The sequence below is a fragment of the Globicephala melas genome, chromosome 4 (genome assembly GCF_963455315.2).
Source record: "Globicephala melas chromosome 4, mGloMel1.2, whole genome shotgun sequence".
Taxonomy (NCBI): Eukaryota; Metazoa; Chordata; class Mammalia; order Artiodactyla; family Delphinidae; genus Globicephala; species Globicephala melas.
The window spans coordinates 10447984-10470390 of record NC_083317.1 but is presented as its reverse complement, the minus strand read 5'-3'; the positions used below and the strand labels follow the sequence as shown (position 1 = coordinate 10470390).

General features: G+C 45.6%; 1 protein-coding gene across 1 annotated transcript in view; it reads left to right on the top strand.

The window, feature by feature from the left end:
• The first annotated feature begins 12186 nt into the window (after positions 1-12186).
• The window catches only part of CLIC6 (chloride intracellular channel 6), a 41273-nt gene continuing 31052 nt past the window's right edge, over positions 12187-22407 (top strand). The window contains exon 1 of the mRNA XM_030880935.3: positions 12187-13521. Within this exon, the coding sequence (XP_030736795.2) occupies positions 12187-13521 (1335 nt within the window). The remainder of the gene's footprint in view (positions 13522-22407) is intronic.

Below are 22407 nucleotides of genomic sequence, written 5' to 3'. Positions count from 1 at the left end.
TCCACCTGAAAAATAGCTTTCTCACTTGATCTTGGGTACCTGTAAAATTTTAATGGGTGCAAAGCTTTTATTTCTCAAATAGAAATAGGACTTAATGTGCAAATATTCTCTGGAGTGGTAGTTCATTGATCCAAGTTCCCTTGAAGGTATAGATGTTTGATCCTTAGAGCAGTCTTTCTAAACCTGAAAGAGCATGAGACATTCCTGCAGAATCTATAGAACAGACACCAGGGAGTCAAGTCTGACCGATTGGAAAAATCATTTCTGGAGATGAGACTTAGGGAGTCTTTCTTTCTGACCTACTCCCCTGTCATTCTGATGCACAGCTGGGGTTGGACACCATTGCCTTCGTGGACTGAAGGTCTAACGAAGATGCCTTACCTTTGTGTGTCCACAGTTTATGGATTCTGTTCACACATATGTCTTTTTTAGTCCCAAATAACCTTGCAAGAGCAGGACAGCAATCACTTCCCAAAAGTCAGGTTGGGAAGCCAAGGACTGAAAATGTTAAGGGTTGCATCCAAAGACACCCAGATGCCCAGTGCAAGGAAAAGAGGGGGAAGGAAGGGCTGGGTCTGCCTTTGGATTGTTTTGAAATTTTGTTTAAAGGCAAAATCCTATATATTCATAAATGTCATGAGTGGCATCTGTGAAATCAGGGACTTAAATATGAAATGCAGTTTTTAAAAAAGCTGGCTTTCGCTTACACATGTAGTTGGGAGCCTTCCAGAGGGGTGCCGCGCTGGATGTTAAGGGTGTGTTTCTTTTAATTTTCTTGGTGAGAGAAGCTGCCATCTATGTGTCAGCAGAGGAAGGGCTGGTCACTTATCTTGGACTCACCGAAAGACAGGTGCAGGGGGGTTGCCCTGGGTTACTGAGGAAGGGTAGAGTTGGGCTGTTTTTGTTTTGAGGGTAAAGAAGAATTTAGCCCACCCTAGGGGATGTAGAGTGGTGCTGGACTGCACCCTAACCTCAGGCTCTCGGGACCAGCTTGGGCCCCGGGTAGGGGAAGGGAGCGAAACCCGCTTGGGGTGGAACCGAGGGGGGACTTGCTGAGAGCTGTGATGTGGGAACTCCCCTGGGGGGAACTTGGAGTCTAGGAATGGGGTTGTTGACCCGCGAAGCTTTAGCCCCTGGGGCTGTGTGGTGACTGGTATCAGGCATCCCTGCAGAGGGGAGAAGGGCCCCTGGCTTGAGCATCAGCATTTGGTGAAGATGGGAAACCAGAAGAGTGTCTCACCCCTTTGGCATGAGGAAACTTCTGGGGTTCTCGGGCAAATCAAATGAGGGAGAGAGGTCCAAGAAGAAGATACCCAACTTCCTTTCAATGAGGCAAGTGAGTCTGTGAAAAGAGGTGGCTGCATTTCAATGTTGACTCTATAGACAGTTCACATCCACCTGGGCAGGAACTGCAGAGTAACATTGCTAGTGAAAACACATTTGATGGCCCACTGACTGACCAAGGAGGACATTTGCTCCCTAAGAAAAAGCACTGGCTGTGCAAACAATCTGAAAACATTCGGTGGACTTGGATGGCAAGTCAAGCCAGTTCAGTCAAAATAGCATTCATTCATATAACACACCACTATCAAGAGTCTCCTGTATGCCAGGAGCTGTTCTAGGTGCTGACGAGGCACCAGGAGATGAGAGGTAGGCTCCCTGCCCTCCTGGAGCTTCCTGTCTAGGGGGGAGACAGAAGTCCAACAAATAGAACAGAGCTGAGTAAGAGGATGAGAGAGGGAGGGAAGGGAGGGAAGCTGTTTTGCACAGGACAATCAGGGAAGGTGACCTTGAGGAGGTGACTTCAGTAGGGATGTAAAAGAAGTCAGAGAGTGAGCTATGGAGAGACGGGCGTAGAGAGTTTCAGGCAGGGGGCCTGGTTTAGATCGTGTGGGACAGTGATGGGGAACAGTGAGGCAGGAGACAGAGGTCATAGAAAGACTGGGAGATAACACCAGTTTACATAGACCTTCAGAGCTTCTAGAAGAGCTTCAGATTTAGTCCTACGTGTAAAGTGAAGCCATTGGAGGGATTTGAGGGGAGTGGTATTATCCAGTTAACATTTTTAAAGGGTGACTCAAATTGCCAAGTTGAGAATTCACCTGAGAGACAATCCTGGAATCAGGGAGAAGTGTTAGGAGGCTACTGTAGTGGTCCACGCTAGAGATGGAGGTGGTCCGAACTATCACGTGATGAAGGTGAAACCAATTCATTCTTTCATTGACATACAGACAACAAATTTCCATGGGGCTCCTACAACTAATAATCTCTGTTAACACCAAAACACTGACTATAAGAATTTACAAATAATAATTAATTTTTAATTATTTAAAATTAATTTGCAAATATTAATTTTCAAATAATAATGGTTAAGTGGAGATGTTCATGAGGCTTTAGTCTGTGTCGGGCATCCTTCTAAGTGCAGTTGATTCTTGTTATTCTCGGTAGTTCTATAAAGTTGCTGTGAACACTGAATTAGCAAATACAGAGCCGTTGATCCTGGAGAAACACAGGGTTAGGTCCCTGCAAGTCTTTGGTCACAGCTCTTTCATCAACTGATCAATATATAACCTTGTTTAATGTGTGTTTCTTTCTAAAACACATTATTGTGCCTGAGCAAATCTTATTTAATGCATATATTTTCTCCAGCACATCTGTAGCCTTCTTGCAAGTAAGAACACTAGACAGCACGTCAGCACTGCGCTTGGGGGCCATTTTAAACAGTGATGTCAGCAAAAAAGTGCAAAAACCTTGGCATTGAATAGACTGTGAAAAAGACACTTGTTTACAGCATGAGAGCTGAAATAAGGCAGAGTGCAGCCTTATTCAACTTCAGATGGATGTGTATTAGATCATTGTAATTGTACACCTTAAACTTACACAATGTTATATGTCAATGATATCTCAGTAAAGCAGGGAAAAGAAGTGGAGCACACAATCTTATGTCATGACTGTCATGACATGGGAACCTACGCGTTGGGCGACTTTTTTTTTGTTTTTTTTGCTGCTAAGCACATGTCTGCAGATGCCCACAAAAACCCCTGGAGTATTGATTTTGGGGTTACCAATATTTACAATGTAAATGGGGTTACAAATGCATACCAATAAAAAGATTTTTATCAAATCTTTGAATCTTCAAAGAATGCAGGTTGACTATGCTTTATACCCATTGACTCATAACATCCCTGCTAGTGGGAAAGAGGAGTCCAAGGCACAGAGGGGTGAAGTAACTTGCCCCAGTTACTCAGCAGCTCGTAAGAAAGAAGCCAGATTACACTCAGGTGCCCTGGGCTCCCCAAAACTCCACCTGCTCTTTTGACATGTTAAGAGCGCCAGGCATCACGGAGGCCTCCCCATCACTTGTTCTTCAAATTCTCCTGCCAAGAATATCTCTGGCATTGGCGTCTTTCCAGAACATCTTTTTATTGTTTTTAGGGCTGCAGTGCAGGGTCTGGGGAAGGCACCGGGGCCTCTCATCACTGCTCACGGTGGGACAATTGTTAACAAGCTGAAGAACAGGGCCTCAGATTCTGGGGCTACCAGTGGAAATAAATAAACAACAATAAAAGGAAAGCCAATTGAAAAGAGAACAAAATTTAGCAGCAGTATTTGGAAGGCTGGCAGTGGCGGGGCTGGGATTTGGGCGGTAGCCATCATGGTCAACCTGCGTGATGGCTCTGACCCAAAGCCAGCCGTCTGCACAGAGACGGAGGCAGGCTCCCAAGACAGAGCTCGAGGTAAAAGTGGAGCCCAATCTCACTTATATGAGGAATCTAAAGAAGTGAACTCAGAGAAACAGAGAGTAGGCTGGTGGTTGCCAGGGGCTGGGGGTGAGGGAAACGGGGAGGTGTTGGTCAAAGGGTACTTTCAGTTATAAGATGAAAATGTTCTTCAGAGCTAAGGTACAGCGTGGTGATTATAATTAACAATACCGTATTGTTATACTTCAAAGCTGCTAAAAGAGTAGATCTTAAATGTTCCCACCATACCAGAAAACAGTAGTTATATGAGAGAATAGCAGGGTTAAGTAACCTCATTGTCGTAATCATTTCACAATATGGATGTGCATTAGATCATTGTAAGTGTACACCTTCAACTTACACAATGTTATATGTCAATGATATCTCAGTAAAGCAGGGAAAAGAAGTGGAGCGCACAATCTTACGTCATGACTGTCAGGGATTATTAGCATGACTGTTATCTTCTTCTTTTTTTTTTTTTTGCCTGTGCTGGCAGCTTGTGGGATCTAAGTTCTCCGACCAGGGCTCGAACCAGTGTTGCCTGCAGTGGAAGCACAGAGTCCTAACCACTGGACAGCCAGGGAAGTCCCATGACTGTTATTTTTCTACAAGGTCCAAAAGTGATCAAGCTGTCCTCGTGGGAAATATTTCAGAAGAAAAGCCATATCACAGAGTCAGTTTTTCACAACTCTGAATTTGATCCAGTTCAATTCCATGTTATTTCACTCTGTGGCATCCCCTGTTTCTACTGCAGGACAGTGACCACCTCCCAGGGTTGTTGAGAGTGTTAAATGATTTAAAAAGGAATACCTATGTGTTGAGAGCTTTCTTTATAGTGGCAAAATGCAAAACATTCTATTTGCAAGAGGGAGCTGGACAGAACAACCTTTAAGGTCCTTTCAATATTTAATATTCTAAGAGAGGGTGAGATCTTTACTGAGCACTTGTTGTGGATATGACATGTGCTTATCCAGCAGAGCACACCTGCATAGAAAGTGTCAGGTGGAAGTTTAAGTGCTATCCCCAGGGACAGGGGATCTCTTCCCTTCCAGTGCCCTTTCGTCTCAACGTTGGGATCTACTCATTGCCTTTCTTCTGTTTGACTCCATTGACAAGGAGTCTGCTCCCTGCCATTCCTGAGAAACCAACTTTAAATGAACAAGAACTTTGATCTTATTTCTGGCAACCACACCAGCAATAGACTTATGGAAGAATTTGAAACCTAATTTAGACTGCAGTAAAGAAGTATAAGGAGGATAAATTACTGGGCCACGTAAATTTCTAATCTATGCAATTATGCCTTATTTTCAAGATGGGTTATTATAATATATAAGAAATAGTTACGTATAATTTGTTTACGTTAGGTTACTCTACCTGAAATATTTACATTTGGGGTTTTGCCTCAATAATATTGTGCTAATTAGTAAGTAAATATGATAAAATAAAGCCAAATATCTTTATTGTTTTTTCCCCAACATGCATAGTCATCAGTCTGCTTTTAAGACTTTTGTTCCTTGTTGCCAGGCATATAGCGCTCTTTATTTTCTTTCTTTCCTCCCTCCCTCCCTCCCTCCTCCCCTCCTTCCTTCCCTCCCTCCCTCTCTCTGTCTTCCTTCCTTCCTTCCTTTTTTCTTTCTTTCAATCAATAAGTCATTTTCTTGGTTCATTTGAGATGAAGAAGTAAACCTTATCAATAACTGAAGCTTGACTTCCCTCTTTGCTTTTAATGTAATCATTTGTTTCTAATGTATTCTGGATTAAGACACCAGAAAATAGGTTAGATTGAATTTAGAATAAAGTCGTGGGCTCTGAATGAGAGTTCTGTGGCTCAGCCTTGAGGAAAACACTCACGCTTTAAGAGGCCAACTCAGTTATATTGTTTCTGGCTCTGGGAGACCTTCTTTGCTCAATTCCTGATTCCAAGCTTTGTTCTGCTCTGATTAGTGACTTCTAAATACGTGAGATGTTAGATCATAGATTACAGAGCTTGAGTGTTGAAGGAACCCCAAGATCATTTCATCCAAGATGATGCCCATCAAATGAAAGGGATTTCCCAAGGTCACTGAACTCATAACTCACCCATTAAACATATGCATCCCCAGGGAGAATGTGCCAACAGGGCTGAGGCTCTCACCCAGGCAGGCCTTCCTTTTCGGCCCTTATCTCCTTCAAGTCCAATCAGATTAAACCCAACCAAATTATAAAGGAAAATCCAGATGTTAGTAGTATTTTGGAGTGTAAAAATCATGAGCTAGATGATTTTTTTAAACTGTGTTAAATCAACAAATTTCAAACATTTGACTCCAGGTTTTTAAGAAATGTATTTCAATATATGAGCAGCAAAAATATTTTTACAAAGCATGGCCTTGGCATATTTGGGCTTAGAGGGTGTAGTTAAGGATCTTCAGAGTAAACAAATGTATAATCAAAGTTATTGATGAAACATGGCGTGGTACACCAGCAAGAACAAGCGTGAATATGAAAAACTCTATAGCTTAGTAAGCTTTTTCCACTCTGCAGAATTACACAGCAGGGAAGGAACCTTGTTTTGTTTACGTTTATTTTTACAACACTAGCTGAGGCTGTGTCACAAGAAATGTCCTCAGAAAAAGTTTGTGTGGTGATGGACGAATGGATAAATGATGGGTGGGTGGATAGAAGGATGATGGATGGATAGATTTGGTGATGGATAGGTGGATGGATGGGTAGATTTTCTCAGTTCTGTGAGTAAAATGGAGATAGCTTCTCTAGATGACAGTTTTCATGACTACATCACATAGAGATGATAACCCAGTTTTGAGATGTGGTACATGTTTTCTTTGTGGATCTGTAGTTACAGGTAGAAGGAAAAAAACAAAGGATTGGAAAGTCTAACAATGGGTAGCTTGTGTTTCTCCTGGCTGCTTAGAACTTACCTAGCTCCTGGCAGGTGACAGGTATTTTTTGGGTATTTAGGAACAAGACGTACTCCAGTGCATCCTTTCTCCTTAGCTTCACCTATCGTTTTCTTTTTTGCGGTACGCGGGCCTCTCACCGTTGTGGCCTCTCCCAGTGCGGAGCGCAGGCTCCGGATGCGCAGGCTCAGCGGCCACGGCTCACGGGCCCAGCCGCTCCGCGGCATGTGGGATCTTCCCGGACCGGGGCACGAACCCTTGTCCCCTACATCGGCAGGCGGACTCTCAACCACTGCGCCACCAGGGAAGCCCCATTTTCATTTTTTAAAAATTGAAGTATAGCTGATTTGCAATGTTGTGTCAGTTTCTGGTGTACAGCAGAGTTGATTCAGTTATATATATATATATACGTATATGTATACATATATATTCTTTTTCATATTCTTTTCCATTATGGTTTGTTACAGAATATTGAATATAGTTCCCTGTGCTATACAGTAGGACATTGTTGTTCATCTATATCTATTTTATATACAGTAGCTTGTATCTGCTAATCCCAAACTCCTAATTTATCCCTCCCCCCCTTTCCCCCTTGGTAACCATAAGTTTGTTTTCTATGTCTGTGAGTCTGTTTCTGTTTTGTAAATAAGTTCATTTGTACCATATTTTAGATTCCACATATAAGTGATATCATATGATATTTGTCTTTCTCTGTCTGACCTACTTCACTTAGTATGACAATCTCTAGGTCCATCCATGTTGCTGCAAATGGCATTATTTCATTCTTTTTTATGGCTGAGTATATTTTTTGTTCTGATAAATTTTTTCCGTTTCTGGTAAGGAATAGAAGTTTAGAAAATTGAATTTCCTAAATTCAGTCAATGTATCAATGGATGCCCAGGGCCATGAAAGCTGGCTTCCTGTCAAGTGTCAAGGGATTAACATTTTAGAAAAATGTCCTGTGTTCTGCAAGAGTGAGGTGGATTCCAATATCTGGGCAGTACAAAACAATAGGACCAATAATTACCTGAAGGCAAATTAATAATATTAGTTGACTATTGTGCAGAAATTTCATGGCTTACGAAACACTTTACATATTATCTCTTTCAATGCTCAGAAGAATCCAATGCAGTAAGTGTATCACCAATGGCCAGTAAGCAGCAGAATCATGATTTGAAGCTAGATTTCTAGACACGAATCTTATAACCTCTCCATCATTTCAAAAAGCTTCTCATTAGGACTCAGTAAAATGTAGGAGATGCTTTAAGGGGTGGAAGCCCACCCCAACACAGCATAGACCCCCTCATCCACTGCTCCAAGTTCCTGGTGGAGTCAACAAATTGGATTAAGGCATTTTCTATGGCAGATCTTGTAATTAGGGGGCTGGAGGGAGGCTGGATTTCCTCTAACACAACGAGTGACATTATGGGCTGGTTAATTCTTTGTTGTGACGACTGTCCTGCGTGTTGGAGGAGGTTTAGTAGCAGCCCTCACCTCTACCCACTAGACGCCAGTAGCACCCTCCCATCATGACAACCAGAAAATGTGTCCCAGACGTTATCAAATATCCCATGACAAAATTGCCCCTAGCCAAAACCCAGTGTTCAAGATTAAGCTCTGTTCCGTCAGGTCAGCATCCATCACTATAGATTACAGGGTTCTGGAGGACTGGAGAGAAATGATCACAAACTCAGGGTTTAAAAAACTAAAAAGAAACCCAAGTTTCTAAAACTTGTAGGGAGCAAATACAGGAGATTGGACATTTTTAGAAAAACACCAACATGCTAAGAAAAAACTTTACAGATAGAGGTGAAAGGTTTAAAATTGACTTTCAGTCTTAATTTCTGGTATTGTTTCCATCTCCCCCAGGATTGTTACTGATGCTGCTGGTGTCAGAAGGAAAGGAAACAGAATAAGAAGCTCAAACTACAGTCTCCAGGACCCAGAAACCAGCTTGGCAGGAGGTTTCCATACCCTTCCTCCCCTGCCCTTCTCCCTGGGCTGAACGTGTTCTATCAACACTCCTTCCAGGTTATGGGCTACCTTTCCAGAAAGGCTTTCAGCAGGTGGTTTGTCATAAAAATTTGGGGACTCCTCCCTCTGTCCCTCCTTCTCCTCCTTCACCCCTCCCTCCTCCTCTTTTTCTTGCTTTTTAAAATCTCTTCTATCATCCAAAAAAGCATTTGTTCAAAATCTAGTTTGTTTTGAGAACAGTGCAAAATCACATGGAAAGAAAACAGAAGAAACGCTCACTAGCTAGATGAGTTCGTGGTGGAGTGACCATATAATTCACTGACCAAACTAGGACACTTTCGAGAGCGGCAGAGGATGCTCTTATGATCATGCTGCCGAGACAGAAGGCATAACCTGGACCATCCCATGCTAAGTGGGACAAAGTGTCACCCTAGTTCTCCATGGCTCTTCCAGCCCTGTAATACCCCGTTCTGTCAATATGTGACCGCTCTGTCCCCTGGGACAAGTACAACAGGGAGGCTGTAATGTTAACAAGAAGCGGCGCTGTGCTGAGTATGACACATACGTTTTTTGATTTAAAACGCACAATTACAATGATCCTATTATAACACTCACTGTTCCAGATGAAAAACTTACTCAAGATCACACAGTTAATACATGATAAAGTGGGATTTAAGTCAGGCAATCTGACCAGAGAACCTCCTCGTTTCACACGACATTATTTGTGTTGGTTTGTGTGATGTTCTTATCGGCTTGCAAGACGCTCTATCCATGCACAATCCCTGCCTCCTAGTTGAGGACTATTCTGTGCCGATATCCTTCTCTTAACTGAACTATACTTTTACAGATAACAAAGCCAGGTTTGGGGCCATTCTTAGGTGGGGAGGAAGAGCTTGAAGAGAAATCAGTGCAAGGGGGACTTCTGTTTGGTCATAAGTGCAGCCAGTGATCTGAATGTTCTAGACACATCATCATCCCAAGGGCTCTTCTGAAAGGAGCAGAGATCTGCCAGAGAAAGAGGGGATCTCTGTGGAAATGAGTCTGTTTGTTCTGGGAAAACAGCAAAAACAACAAACCTTTAAAACATTTATTTATAAGAATTTGAGAGATTTTCTTTGTAATCCTCGAGTTACCCTGCTTCATGTTTCCTCGTAAAATATGGTAGGAAAACTCTAAAATTACTAAAATCGACTTAATTATCAGCAGTTTTGACTCCCATCCCTGAATTTGTCACCTCTGTTTAACCCTCCGTGGTATTTAAATAGCTAATCTGGTGCTGGCTGCCCAGTCAACACTGTGCAAATCTCCAAGTGACTTCACAGTGACCTTCGCAACTCGATTTATTTGGTATTTCCTTTGTGTTCCTTTATAGCAATTGACCGGCCTTTGCTAATTATTAAAAGTATTTGCTGAAGTATTCACCACCGTCAGTAGATAAGAATTTCTGGGAACAGCCTGTCTTGTGACATTAGCTTGTCCCCCACAGTATAAAACCAACTGAGAAAAGTCTTTTTGAAAACTGGTTCAGGTTGATATATACCTATATGAAAGCACGCATGCATTCGTTCATTCAGCATATATTTATTGAGTGCCTACTATATGCCTGGTCCTGTTCTAGGCAGTAACACACAAAAACTCCTGCCTTCACAGAACTGCCATCCTAGTGGGGTGGGATGAGGGAGACAGATAATGAGTACATAGAGTATATTACATGTCAGATGGAAATACCTGCTATGGAGAAAAATAAGGCAGAAGACGGTGACTGAGAATAAAAGCTGTGTTTTAAAATAGAGTGCCATCCATGTTCATTGCAGCTTTACGCACATGCGTCCCCTACATTGGAAGGCGGACTCTTAACCACTGAACCACCAGGGAAGCCCCCCCCCCTTTTCTAAGGCTGAATAATATTCCATTGTAAGTACCGGGTTGGCCAAAAAGATCGTTCGGGTTTTTCGTAAGATGTTATGGAAAACCCCGAACGAACTTTTTGGCCAACCCAATACCTACCATGTTTGTTTCATCCACTCCTCCACGGAAGAACCTTCAGGTTGTTTCCATGTCTTGAGACATCCTGGTGATTGGCCAAATGTGTGACTCACACACTGTGATTGGCCCTATCACAGATACTCCCTGATTTTTTAGTGATAATAGAACCCTCTGTGGACATGATAGACAAATGAGTCTCAGGGCAGTATCAAAGCTTTTGAGAGCCTGACAAGTTCAATCAGTCTTGATTTGGGAACCCTGCTCGCTCACATTTAGGCTGTGCCACCCTGGGCAACCAGCCCCTTACTGTCACCCACATGATCCAGCCTGACACATAAACTGACTACATAATTTTCATCATAACTTCTCCTTCTCGTTCCCCTTCTCCCCCTCCTCCCCCCTCCCCTCCCCTTCTTCTCCTTCTCCTCCTTCTTCTCCTTCTTCTTCTTTCTTCTTCTTCTCCTTCTTCTTCTAAGAGGAAAGGTCTGTGATCCTGGGAGATTTCTAATCCAGTGATTTCCATAGCTCCCTTTCTTCAAATCTTCCATTTTCATCTCCCCACCTTCAGCTCCCCAAGCCCTTAACACACAACTTTAAGGCGAAAGCCTTGAACATGGGTTTAGAAAATCTAGGAGAATCAGAAAGATAAGCAGGTTCTTGGCATCTTCAGGGACAAGGGAGATGCAGAATATCACCCCAGAGGGCAGAACCCCCAGTACTTGTCATGGAGAGAGTACAGGACCCATCCCTGGTCCAAGAAGGTCACCTGGCTCCACTTGCTCCTATATCGGGGCCTCTGGAACTTCTCAGCAGGACCCTGGAGAAATTGGAAGGAGGCGGTGTGGCCTCCCCTTCTTTCTTTCAGGATTTACCCCTCTTGCTCTAGGACACTGAGGCACTACAGGGGCATCCGCAGTTGCACAGCTGCTGAGCTTAACCCCTGACCCCTGGGAAGGTGGGAATTAGGTGTTTGGGTGTTGTGTGTGTTTGGGGGTGATTTTAATGGCTCTGGAACTTGAAGCCGTTCCAGAAAACACCAAAGCGGTCAGTAGAATCAGGATCTTTTCACTGAAACCCACAAAGGTCACAAGAAAGACTGTCATTGGCCAAGCTCTCAGGCCACTCAAATAGGCAGAGAAGAGGGGATGCAAACCCCGCCCAAGTCCCAGCGGGGATGGAGTTGGCACCGGGGACTTCTGGCCAACCCCTGGACAGAGGGCCAGGCATTTCAAAGGGTGCAGCAGCTAAGCACCCTCCCCAGCAGCGCACTGCACCTCCGCGAGCGCGTTTCCAGGGAACCAAGGTCGGAATTAGGGTCCAGGTGGGAATCAGGCGCGCAACCAGCGAGAAGCACGAGCGGAGGAGGAATAGCCCAGAGAGCTTAAGCCCGGGAGAAGGGGCGCAGCGTTTTGGAGCGGGAGGATTTCGCCCCGCGCGCCCAGCGTACCGCCCAGGCGCCTCCAGAGTCCCGGGCAGGGGGTCCTCTCGCAGCTGGCGCAGCGGCCCCTGGCACCGCGCCCTTCGCCCAGCGCCACCTGGCTCCTCAGCAGCGTCCAGGAAGGGTCTCTGGTCAAAGACAGGGATCTGCGGCCATGACCGAGGTCGCGGAGCCGGACGGGGGCTCCCCGGGTCCCCAGAGCCAGCCCGAGGGCTCGGCGCTTCAGGCGGAGAGACGGGGCGAGCCGGGGGCTTCCGGCCCTGAGGCGCAGAGGCAGGAGGCGAGAGAGGGCGCCGCGGAGGCGCCGAGGGGCGGGGGACCGGGCGCAGCCGCGACGGCCGAGGTGACGGAAGGAGAAGGGCCTGGGCCGGACGGAGGGCGCGCGGGCGAGGTGGCGCCGGACGCAGGCGGTGGCCCGGGGGCTGAGACGCGGGGCGCGAGCGGAGAGCAGGGCGAGGCCGAGGCGGAGAAGGGCTCCCGGGAGGGAGAGGAGCGGGCGAGCGGCGCGGAGCTGGCGGAGGAGGCGAGCCCGGGGTGCGGCGCGCAGGGCGAGGCCCCGGGGGAAGCCCCGGGGGAGGCTCAGGTGGAGCCTGGGGATCCCGCGGCCCCCGGGGCGAAGGAAGAGGCGGAGAGCGGGCCGGAGGAGCCGGGAGGCAGCGCGCCTGGGCCGGCGGGGGCCCGCATGGACGCCGACGGGCTGACGGGGGACAGCACGGCCGCCGAGGCGCCGGCGGGGGACAGCACGGTCACCGAGGGGCCGGCGGGGGACAGCACGGTCGCCGAGGGGCCAGCGGGGGACAGCACGGTCGCCGAGGGGCTGGCGGGGGACAGCATGGTCCCCGAAGGACCGGCGGGGCTCCGCGTGGACGCCGAGGGGCCGACGGGGGTCAGCACTGTCGCCGAGGGGCCGGCGGGGGTCAGCACGGATGTCGGGGGGCCGACGGGAGAGGCGCACAGGGCCCAGGGTGAGCCCCGGGATGGAGGGGACAGCAGCCCGCAGACCCAGGCCGAGGCGACTGAGGCCGCAGCGTCGGAGAGCGCGGAGTGCAGCCCTGGGGAGCTTGCGGGGGAGCCTCCGGGTGCAGCGGCGGGGGCCGCGGAAGAGACAGGGGGCCGGGAGGGAGAGGAGTCGCAGGAAGCGGCCCCCGGGGGCGCGAGGGCAGATGCTGGCGAGGACGAGGACCAGGGTGCGCCCCTGGGGCAGAGAGAGGAGGCAGAGGAGGAGAGGCGAGAGCGGGGTCCAGAGGGGCCAGGCGAGGAGGCCACAGCCGGGGGCGCGGACGAGCCCCTCGACGGCAGCGCGGATGGGGAGGTGGCCCAGCCGACGGAGGCCCGGGAACCCGAGGCCGAGCTGAGCAACCACCTGGCGGAGGGGGACAGCACCGAGCGCGGAGACGAGACCGCGCCGGTGAACGGTGGCCAGGAGGACGGCGAGGTGTCCGAGGAGGGGGCCCCGGGACAGGAGCACGACATCACCCTCTTCGTGAAGGTAAATCTGGCTTCTTGCAACTCCCAGGACGCCCCCTCCCATCCTTAGTCTTGGTCTGTTGAGATCTGATCCCAGAGGGACGCGCAGGGATGAAGCTCTTGGCGCCCTGATGGTCACTGAGCACTTCTATCCGCGGGGTGGGGGTGGGGGGTGCGGGTGGGGGGAGAGGCGGGACAGCTTGGGTTTCAGGGAGAAGAGGTAAAGGAGCGTTACAAAGAAGAACTGAGGGTTTGGAAGCAAAAAGTTTGGGGTGAGAGTGGTGGGAGATGGGGATGCGGGTCCAGCGTCCCCCTGTCCTTTGTACTGAAAATCCTAACTAGCCCTTCTAGTCAGGAGGTTATTAAAGAATTCACTTTAAAAAACAAAAACAAAACCCCACCCAGCCCTGCTGATGTTCAAAGCAATTTCTGCCAAAGGAAACGTTAATACCTAAAGTGAATAAATGCAAACAGGTAGGTTGTCATGTGAGAAGTTATCTCCGGACTCAAACCTCAGAGACCCAGAGCGGGCCCAAATTTTCAGCTCCAGAAAGGTCTTCCATTTCTGTAGAATTGATAAGGTATGTTTGGGAGGAAAGTGGAAGTTTATTTAAATACTGTAATATTTATTGAACATTTAACATTTACTTTGGAAGAATGCAAGATGCTGACGACTTGAACATCGTCTGCCTTTATGTCCTAGTTTCAGCCTTACTTCAAAGGTTCAAAGAGGACAAGGATTCTGTAGCGACACAAGTGAGGAAGTTTTAGGTTGAAATAAACATTCCTACAAGACATCACAAATGAGGAACTAGGTTCCGGGGGCAGCTCACAGGAGGATCTTTGTTGAAAAAGCCCTTCCCAAAGACCTTTGGCCAGATGGGGAAAACAGCAGATAATAAGGTCAAGAATGTGCATTGTATGTTGAATCATAATCCTTCCAAAATACTTTCAGGCTTATAGAGGCCGGTTATGACCTAAACCTCCTTGGGAGAAATATAAGCAAATTTTAATAAGCCAAAAAAAAAAAAGAAAAAAAAAAAGAAAAACAGTTCCCAAAGTGATTAAGATCAGAATTTCAGGAATTCTTTGGGTGGCAAGAGAGTTTGGGAAGAACAGCCTTGCGTTTCTTCACTGTGCTGTTCTGAGCAAATTTTAAGATGCTGAGACATTTTAAGATTATGTATTGGGACATAACCTGAGGGTACAATCCCTAGGAGGGTCACTGGGAGCCAGAAGACTTCAGGGAAGTTAGGGGAGGGGGAAATCCGAGCAAGTGTTGCTGTGTGTGCCCCAAATCTGCTCCTTGGTTTAAGAAATTTCCCCTTGTTCTGGTCGCCTGACTACATAATTCCAGCCTCTTGTTACAGCTTGGAAACACAGCTTCCTGATAGTCTTTCTGCTTCCATCCTCGGCTCCCTCGAATCTAGTCCCTTGGTCATAGCCAGTGAGCTAAGAAAGAAAAGATCTGATCATTTTGTTTCCTAGTATAATCTTCAGTTGTTTATTACAGACTTTCAGATAAATCCACACTCCTTAGCCAGGTCACAAGGCTATCCGCGGTGTGATTCCTGTCTCCTTGGCACTGCCTGAGTATCCCTCCCACCCAGCTTTGCTACCCATGGTACCGCTATGCCAGCCTTGTTAGACTACTTACTGGTCCTAGAGGGAACCACATTCTTTTCTGCCTGGAAATTTTGCATGTGCTGTACCTGAATCGAGTTTCCTTCCCTTCACCCCTCCCGGTCTTCCCTGCCTGGCTATCTGCTATGTGTCCAAGATTCAGCATGGCCATCATCTCCTCTGGGGAGACTTTTCCAACCCCAATTTGGGTTGGGTATCCCTCTGTCTAAGCTCCACTCACACATGGCACTACCTTCTGCGTGCTGTCTCCAACGTGGAGCACAGGTCTGGAACGTGAAGGTGTGTGTGAACGGGTGGCTGCCTGTGTGAGATAGTAGACTGTAGTGATCAACAGCACAGAGTTTAGAGCCAGTGGGTCTGGGACCAAATCCTGGCTCTGCTCCTTTCTTGCTGTGTGACCTTGGGCAAGTTACTTGATTTTCTGTGCCTTTGTTGCTTATGGATAAAACAGGAACAATCATAGTTCTTACTCCATGAGTTTGTGGGACATTCAAAATTAGGATTGTATAAAACACTCAGAACAGTACCTGACTTGAGATAAGCCTGCTATAAATGTGACTTCTTATTGTTACATCTGCTCAGCTCTGATAAACTTTCATTGATTTTGCACAGGAATAATCCCTTTCCCATTCCATCCCTGCCATTTTATTTATTTATTTATTTCTGGCAAATATCTCTAGTTTCCTAATTACCTCCATTTTCTGGGGAAAAGAATATTATGAAAGGTAAAAACAAGTTGTTTTCTCAGACTCTGCTCAGTAGTTTGTGAAGGCAGAGGCAAGGGGGCATGTCGTGGACTGCTTAACCAGAATGTTTGACTCTGATGATTGGTTTGGTGCTCAGTTGTTGTTTTCCTTTCTTTAAGGAAACAAATGGATCTCCAAACAGTGAAATTGGTTTTCAAGCAATTACTGCTTGATACAGCTTCTGAGGGTCACCTAGGATGTGCCCCGTAGGATTGTTAAGGCATATCTCACTTTCTTCTTCTTCTTTTTTTCGTTTTTTGGCCATGCCACACTGCATGCGGGATCTTAGTTCCCTGACCAGGGATCGAACCCGTGCCCCCTGCATTGGAAGCATGGGGTCTTAACCACTGGACCACCAGGGAAGTCCTTACTTTCTTCTTATCCTTCTGATCATTCCCTTGAAAAACAAAAGATCTCAAACACAAATCAAGCAAAAACACTTTAGACTATTTTAGCTCTTGAGTTTGTAATACTCGATTTAAAATCCTTAATTTAGTTCAGAATAGGATTTCTTTGCCAGATTTAACCTTCTCTAGGTTCCTTCTTTGGGCTCCACTTTATCTGGACGCTGTATTCCATAATGGACGTCTGACCTCCTGGGTTTTATAAACATGTCAGGCAAGTGTGTCTTGGTGGGTTTTTGATTCCATGATTGATGTGTAAAACTGTTCTTTAAGGAGAGAACATTCTCCTAGGCTTCATATGACAGCCTACTAAACACAATTTTTAAAATTAACTAGCCCTCATTCTATTTGGGAACTTTTAACTTTTACATTTCTTCCTGTTTAAAAAAATAAATGTATTGGTTACAAATAAATGTATTGGTTACCAGAAAGTAATGACATACGACCCAGTAAAATGTAATAATAAAATCTGCTTCTAATTTTAGCCACCTGGTGGTTTATGTTCCCCATCTTTGTGAGAATTGTCATTTTATTAGTCATTTTGTTTTATTCTATAGGTATGCAAGAATGTCTTCTTGGATGTAAAAGCCAGGAATGTATAGAACAGGCCACAGGAAAGCCTCCTTGAATTACTGTATGGTAAATGAATTGCTGACTATGCTAATTTTTAGTTCTGTTTTCTCAAAGAAGTGTTCATTATTTACCATCTAATTATACGGCAACCCTGCAATATATTTAGTAAGAAAGATTCTTTTCTTCTTTGTTCGTGAAAAGGAAGGAGGACAACATAATAACACACCAACATAGTAACAACAAACGACAAACAAAATACTAACACCATAGCGTAAGGTTAGGACTTCAGCAGCTGTGGCGGTTTAGTCGCCAAGGAAGTCTCACTTACAGGTTCGGTTCATCTAATACTTTGAGGCAGTGTCTAGGGATGGGATAGTCTGAGATATGGATTTTCTGGCAAATTCAAATGACTTAAAAAATCTTAATGTGACCAGTGAATAATCCTGGGCCAGACTCTAAGAAATTCTTAAATTACGTTTCGGAGATCATTCATATAACCACTAATACACAGCTAACGCTGAGCTTGAAAACTTGCATTTGCCATCACATTTGGGTTCTCCAGGGAGATGAAACTGAGGACGGAACAAAGTAGAACTTGAGAAAGACATGGCCTTTGAGGATAACCAGCAAGGACCTACTACTGTACAGCACAGGGAACTCTGCTCAGTGTTATGTGGCAGCCTGGACGGGAAGGGAGTCTGGGGGAGAATGGATACATGTATATGTATGGCTGAGTCGCTTTGCTGTGCACCTGAAACTATCACAGCGTTGTTAATCGACTATACTCTAATATAAAATAAAAAGTTAAAAAAAAAAGACAAGGCTTTGAATGAGCATTGTCACCTGGAGATACCTCCCCTCCCCAAATAAATAAGTAACTAAATCAAGCCTCCCAAGCATTGTCATATCACACGGGGGGATGGGAGCGGGGCGGGGGTCTGTGGGGACCAACATCTGAGGCACTCCTCGTGGGTCAGAAGGCTGCAGCTGTCTGTGCATCTTCAGCCAGGTGTGAGCAGGCTGAGACCTGCCCTGTGGGGTTTGGTCTCTGAAGAGCTTGAAAGGGAGATGTTATTTTCATAACTAAGTATGAATTGTGTGTTTAGAAGGGAAATGAGCAAAAATGCACTTCAGGGACTTTAATGTTTCCCCCCAAATGACATTTTTTTGTCATTTGTTTTCTGAGTGTCAACACCACTTACTTACAAATGACGTCTATGAAATCATACAAGGTTCGTTGGGGTGGAAACCAAGGTGGAACATCATGCTTTGCTAACTTCTTAGACACACGTGTGCGCACAGTGCATGCGCATGAGATCCACAGGGTGTCCTTACTGCCTGGCACGGTGGTGGGCTCGTGGGAGGTCCTCAATCAGTGATTTTTGGTAATGGTAGGTAAATAACCAGATGGATGGATGATTGGCTCAAGGTGACTTGGCTAGTGAGAAGCTGGACTCAAGCCCCGTTCCCCACTGCCCCAGTCTAGTGTCTCTTGTGGAAGAGCCAGAGACACTCTTCTCCCTGAAGATGTCATAGTCTGGCACAGGGTCTGGTACATAATGGGCATCCTGGTAATGCTGGTAGGAAGAGAAGATGGGATCAAGGATGAGTAGGACGCTATGAGAGTATATATAGGACGACCTGCACATACAATGGTGGTCACTAAAGAGTTATTGATTCAGTTGTATTTGGGGAGACACAGAGAGTGGGACCCTTTGATAATCCCAGCACAAATTCTTCAAGATTTTCTAAAATAGGCTGGCTTTGCGCTAGCCATTTTCTGAGCTCCTTTGATATTCAGCAAAGAAAAGTTTTCTCTGAGAGTTGGGGAGGTGGATGCTTAAATCTCCTAAGCGTCTCCTTTTCCGTCATTGATTTTCTCTGCTCTTTTTCTGACAGAGTGATGATTTGTAAACTGGGGTCTGTATCTGGGCAAAGTTGAGGGAGATATCTTCTAAAATATTTCAACTTTTATTTTACTATTTTCTTCTACTTTATTTCAAAAGTTGAGTAAATTAAATTTTTTAAAAATTGAAATAAAATAGAGGTTAAAGATATTTATGCACAGTTTGGTCATTCATGTAATCCATGAGATTCTTTTGTAAAATGTACTTTTTTAAAAGAAAAAACAATATATTAGGATAAGAAAAACTTATAAAACAATACAATGTGATGAAAAATAAATCTTCGTCCATGTCTGAGGCCCAGCCTCTCAGTTTTCTCCCTAGAGATATTCTGTGCATATTCAAACATATATGTAAGTATCCTCACTGTTTTAGTTACTTACTGCTGTGTAACAAATTACTCTGAGACTTAGCATCTTAAAACAATAAACGTTTATTATTCACAGTTTCTCTGCATCAGGAATTTGGGAGCAGCTTAGTTGGGTAGTTCTGGCTCCTGAAGTTGTAGCCAAGATGTTTGCAGGGCTGTGGTCTCATCTGAAGGATTGATTGTGGTTGGCTCCACTTCCACAGTGGTTGACTCACATGGCTGTCGGCAAGAGGTTCAATTGCTCATCACTTGGACCCTCCCCATAGGGCTGCTTTAGTGTCCTCAAACATGACATCTGGCTTTCCCCAGAGCAGGGGGATCCAAGAGAGAAGAATGCCTTTTATGACCTTGTCTCAGAAGTCACACAGTCATTTCTGTTTTATTCTCTTAACTAGGTCCAGCCTTCAGGGAGATTGGAATTCCATCCCACCTTTTAAAGAGAAAGTCAAAGAATTTGTGGACTATTAAAAAAAAACACCACACCTACTTTTTTCTTTTTCATAAAAGTAGTACACTGGAAATACATTCGGTTATATCTTACATTCTTTACTTAACATCATATCTTAGAAATCATTCCCTATCAGTGCCTGTAGCTCTCTCACATTCTTGTTAAAAATTTTGCATTTTTCTAGTAATGGGTGTATTCTACAATCAGTTTCCCACTTCTTACATTGTATGAATTCCTGTTCAAAACAAAGCTTAACATGTATAGATAGCAGCGTCATTTCATACCCCACCCTGCTCCATCTGAAAATGGAAGGTATATCACTTTGATCTTGGCTTGCCGTCTTCCGAAACGGATTCGTGATCAGTAGTCATCTGCGATAAAGTGATATCAGTATTGTTTCCAAGGTTGTGTCTCCTAGCCAGATGTTCTTTTTGGATTCCATGCGTTGAAAGAATTGACCAAAATGTGTACAGATTGATCACAAATCCTATCTGTAGAGGACCAGTGAATTGTGGAAGCCTACCCATAGCTTATGTTTGATGAGAGGGAGGATAGAAATATACAAATATCAAAGATTGTTTGGAAAGATAATTTTGAAGCTTCTGGAAGGGTAGCTTTATGGAGAAACACAGACCATGTTGATATATATTTATTCAGTCTGTGAAGGAAAGTCTGATTTTATATATGCGTGCAAGATCATCAGATTAAAAAAATTCTCCATTTTTACCCGTTTTATGGACTCTACCCCAACTTACTCTCTCTCTTTCCTTCTTCACTTGGTCATCCATCTGAAAGTTGAGTCTTGATATGGGGCAAAGAAAAGCTGCTTCTCAGTCTTTCAAACTACCAAGTGGTATTTTGGACCCAAGTAGGCTATTGAAAGGGAATGTTTATTGAGTACCCACCACGTACCAGACACTCTGCATGGGGCTGGGGGTACTACAGTGACAAACAGTGATGAACACAGCTCCTGCTTTTCTGCAGCCTTAGCCTTAGAGAGTGACCCGGAAGGAGATAATTACGATGCTGTGCGAGGGAGGAGAACGTGGCGCGGGGGAGGGGTTGGTGGGACAGGTGGGCAGAGCGGGACGGCAGCCCGGGTGCTGACGGACAGAAAGGAGAGATTTGGCCTCTAGATCTCTGACCGCAAGGGCTCTGCCCTTCTGCTGTACTCCCCTCTATCTGGAAGGTTGTGCTGTGTACAGTGCACGGATCAATGAATGATGGCAGTGAACAAACGTGGCTACTATATCAGGTGGACTGAATTGCGTGGTCAGCTGTGATTTTTATTTTTGATTTACAATGTTGTGTTAGTTTCTGGTGTACAGCAAAGTGATTCCGTTATACATTCACACACACAGAGTTTTGCATTCTTTTCCAGTGTGGTTTAGTACCGAATATTGAATATAGCTCCCTGTGCTATAGAGTATGTCCTTGGTCCTTGTCGTTTATCTATTTTATATGTAGTAGCTTGTATCTGTTAATCCCAAACACCTAATTTATCCCTCCTCCCTGCTTTCCCCTTTGTTAACCATAAGTTCATTTTCTATGCCTGTGAGGGCGTGGTCAGCTTTTAATGGTACATTTTGCAGAATGTAAATTTTGTGATTTCGTAGATTCTTTCCATCTAAGCCAGCAATGCCTCAACTGTCAGATTGCATTTACAGACGTTGGCTTTTGTCTGAGCACGGTAACTGACCAACTATTAAAGTACTAGGCCTGTTAAAAATCATTTTTACCTTTCTAATTCCATGGCAGGAGACTATGGTAAGGAATACAGTTGACGACCGAAATGGGGGAGTGATGCAGGTCACTCAGCGGTGTTTAGCTGGTGAATGGGCTGGTCCTAGGGGTTCAAGACAGCTTCACACACTTGTCTGGTGTCTTGGCAGGTTGGCTGGAAGGCTGTGCGGCTGGGATGGTCAACTGGAGCGCCTACAGGCAGCCCCTCCAGTATGCTGGCCTCAGGGAGGGTCAGTGGACAAGGCAGAAGGTACATGGCCTTTCCCACCATATTCTAGTGGTTACCAAGTAGTCACAGAAGTCAGGCCACATTCAGAGGGAGGAGAATCAGACCACTTCCCAATGCGAGGAGAGTCAAAGGATCTGTAGCCTTCTTTAACCCACCACACTATCTGATTTCAGGGTGTGCCGAAATGCTCACATCATTTATTTAGATCCAGGTCTTTGCTAACTTGGACTGGTTTAAGAACATTTTAGCCGTGCGTAAAGCACTGGAGTTATTATTATTTTTTATATTCAGTGATGAGCAGAGCAATGTAGCTGTAGTACTTACCACAACAAATCTCAATTCCATAACCTTAATGCACAAGCAAAGAGGGTCTCGAGCCCCGATCTGGGCCACTCCATATGCCCTTTTTACAGTCATTTCTTTGTCATATCTAAGAGACAGCCACTTATTCTTATTGATACAAAGGAGAAGCAGTACGTGCTGGTTAAGTAGCTACTAGTCTCAGTGCCCCCTTTTTGTTTCGAGTGTGCAAGTTTAGAGCTGTTCTGGAGAAGCGAGAGATTGGGTTCCCTTTTAAACCGGTGAGATTCTGCCTTCCGGCCAGTGAGACTCTTTGCTGGGGAGGGTGGCCAGTAGGAAGCCCCTCATTATGCACACCTATCCATCCCCCTACGGTGCCGCTGGCCCACCTCCAGCCACAGTGGGCTGCGGGGATGAGGATCAGGGTAGGGGGGCACCTGTTCTCTTCCCTGGCTGGGGGCACACGAGGGGTTCTGATGGGGCCCTTAGGACAGTGGCCACAAGCATGACCAAGACATGCAGCACATCTCAGCTGTCATGTGCTGTG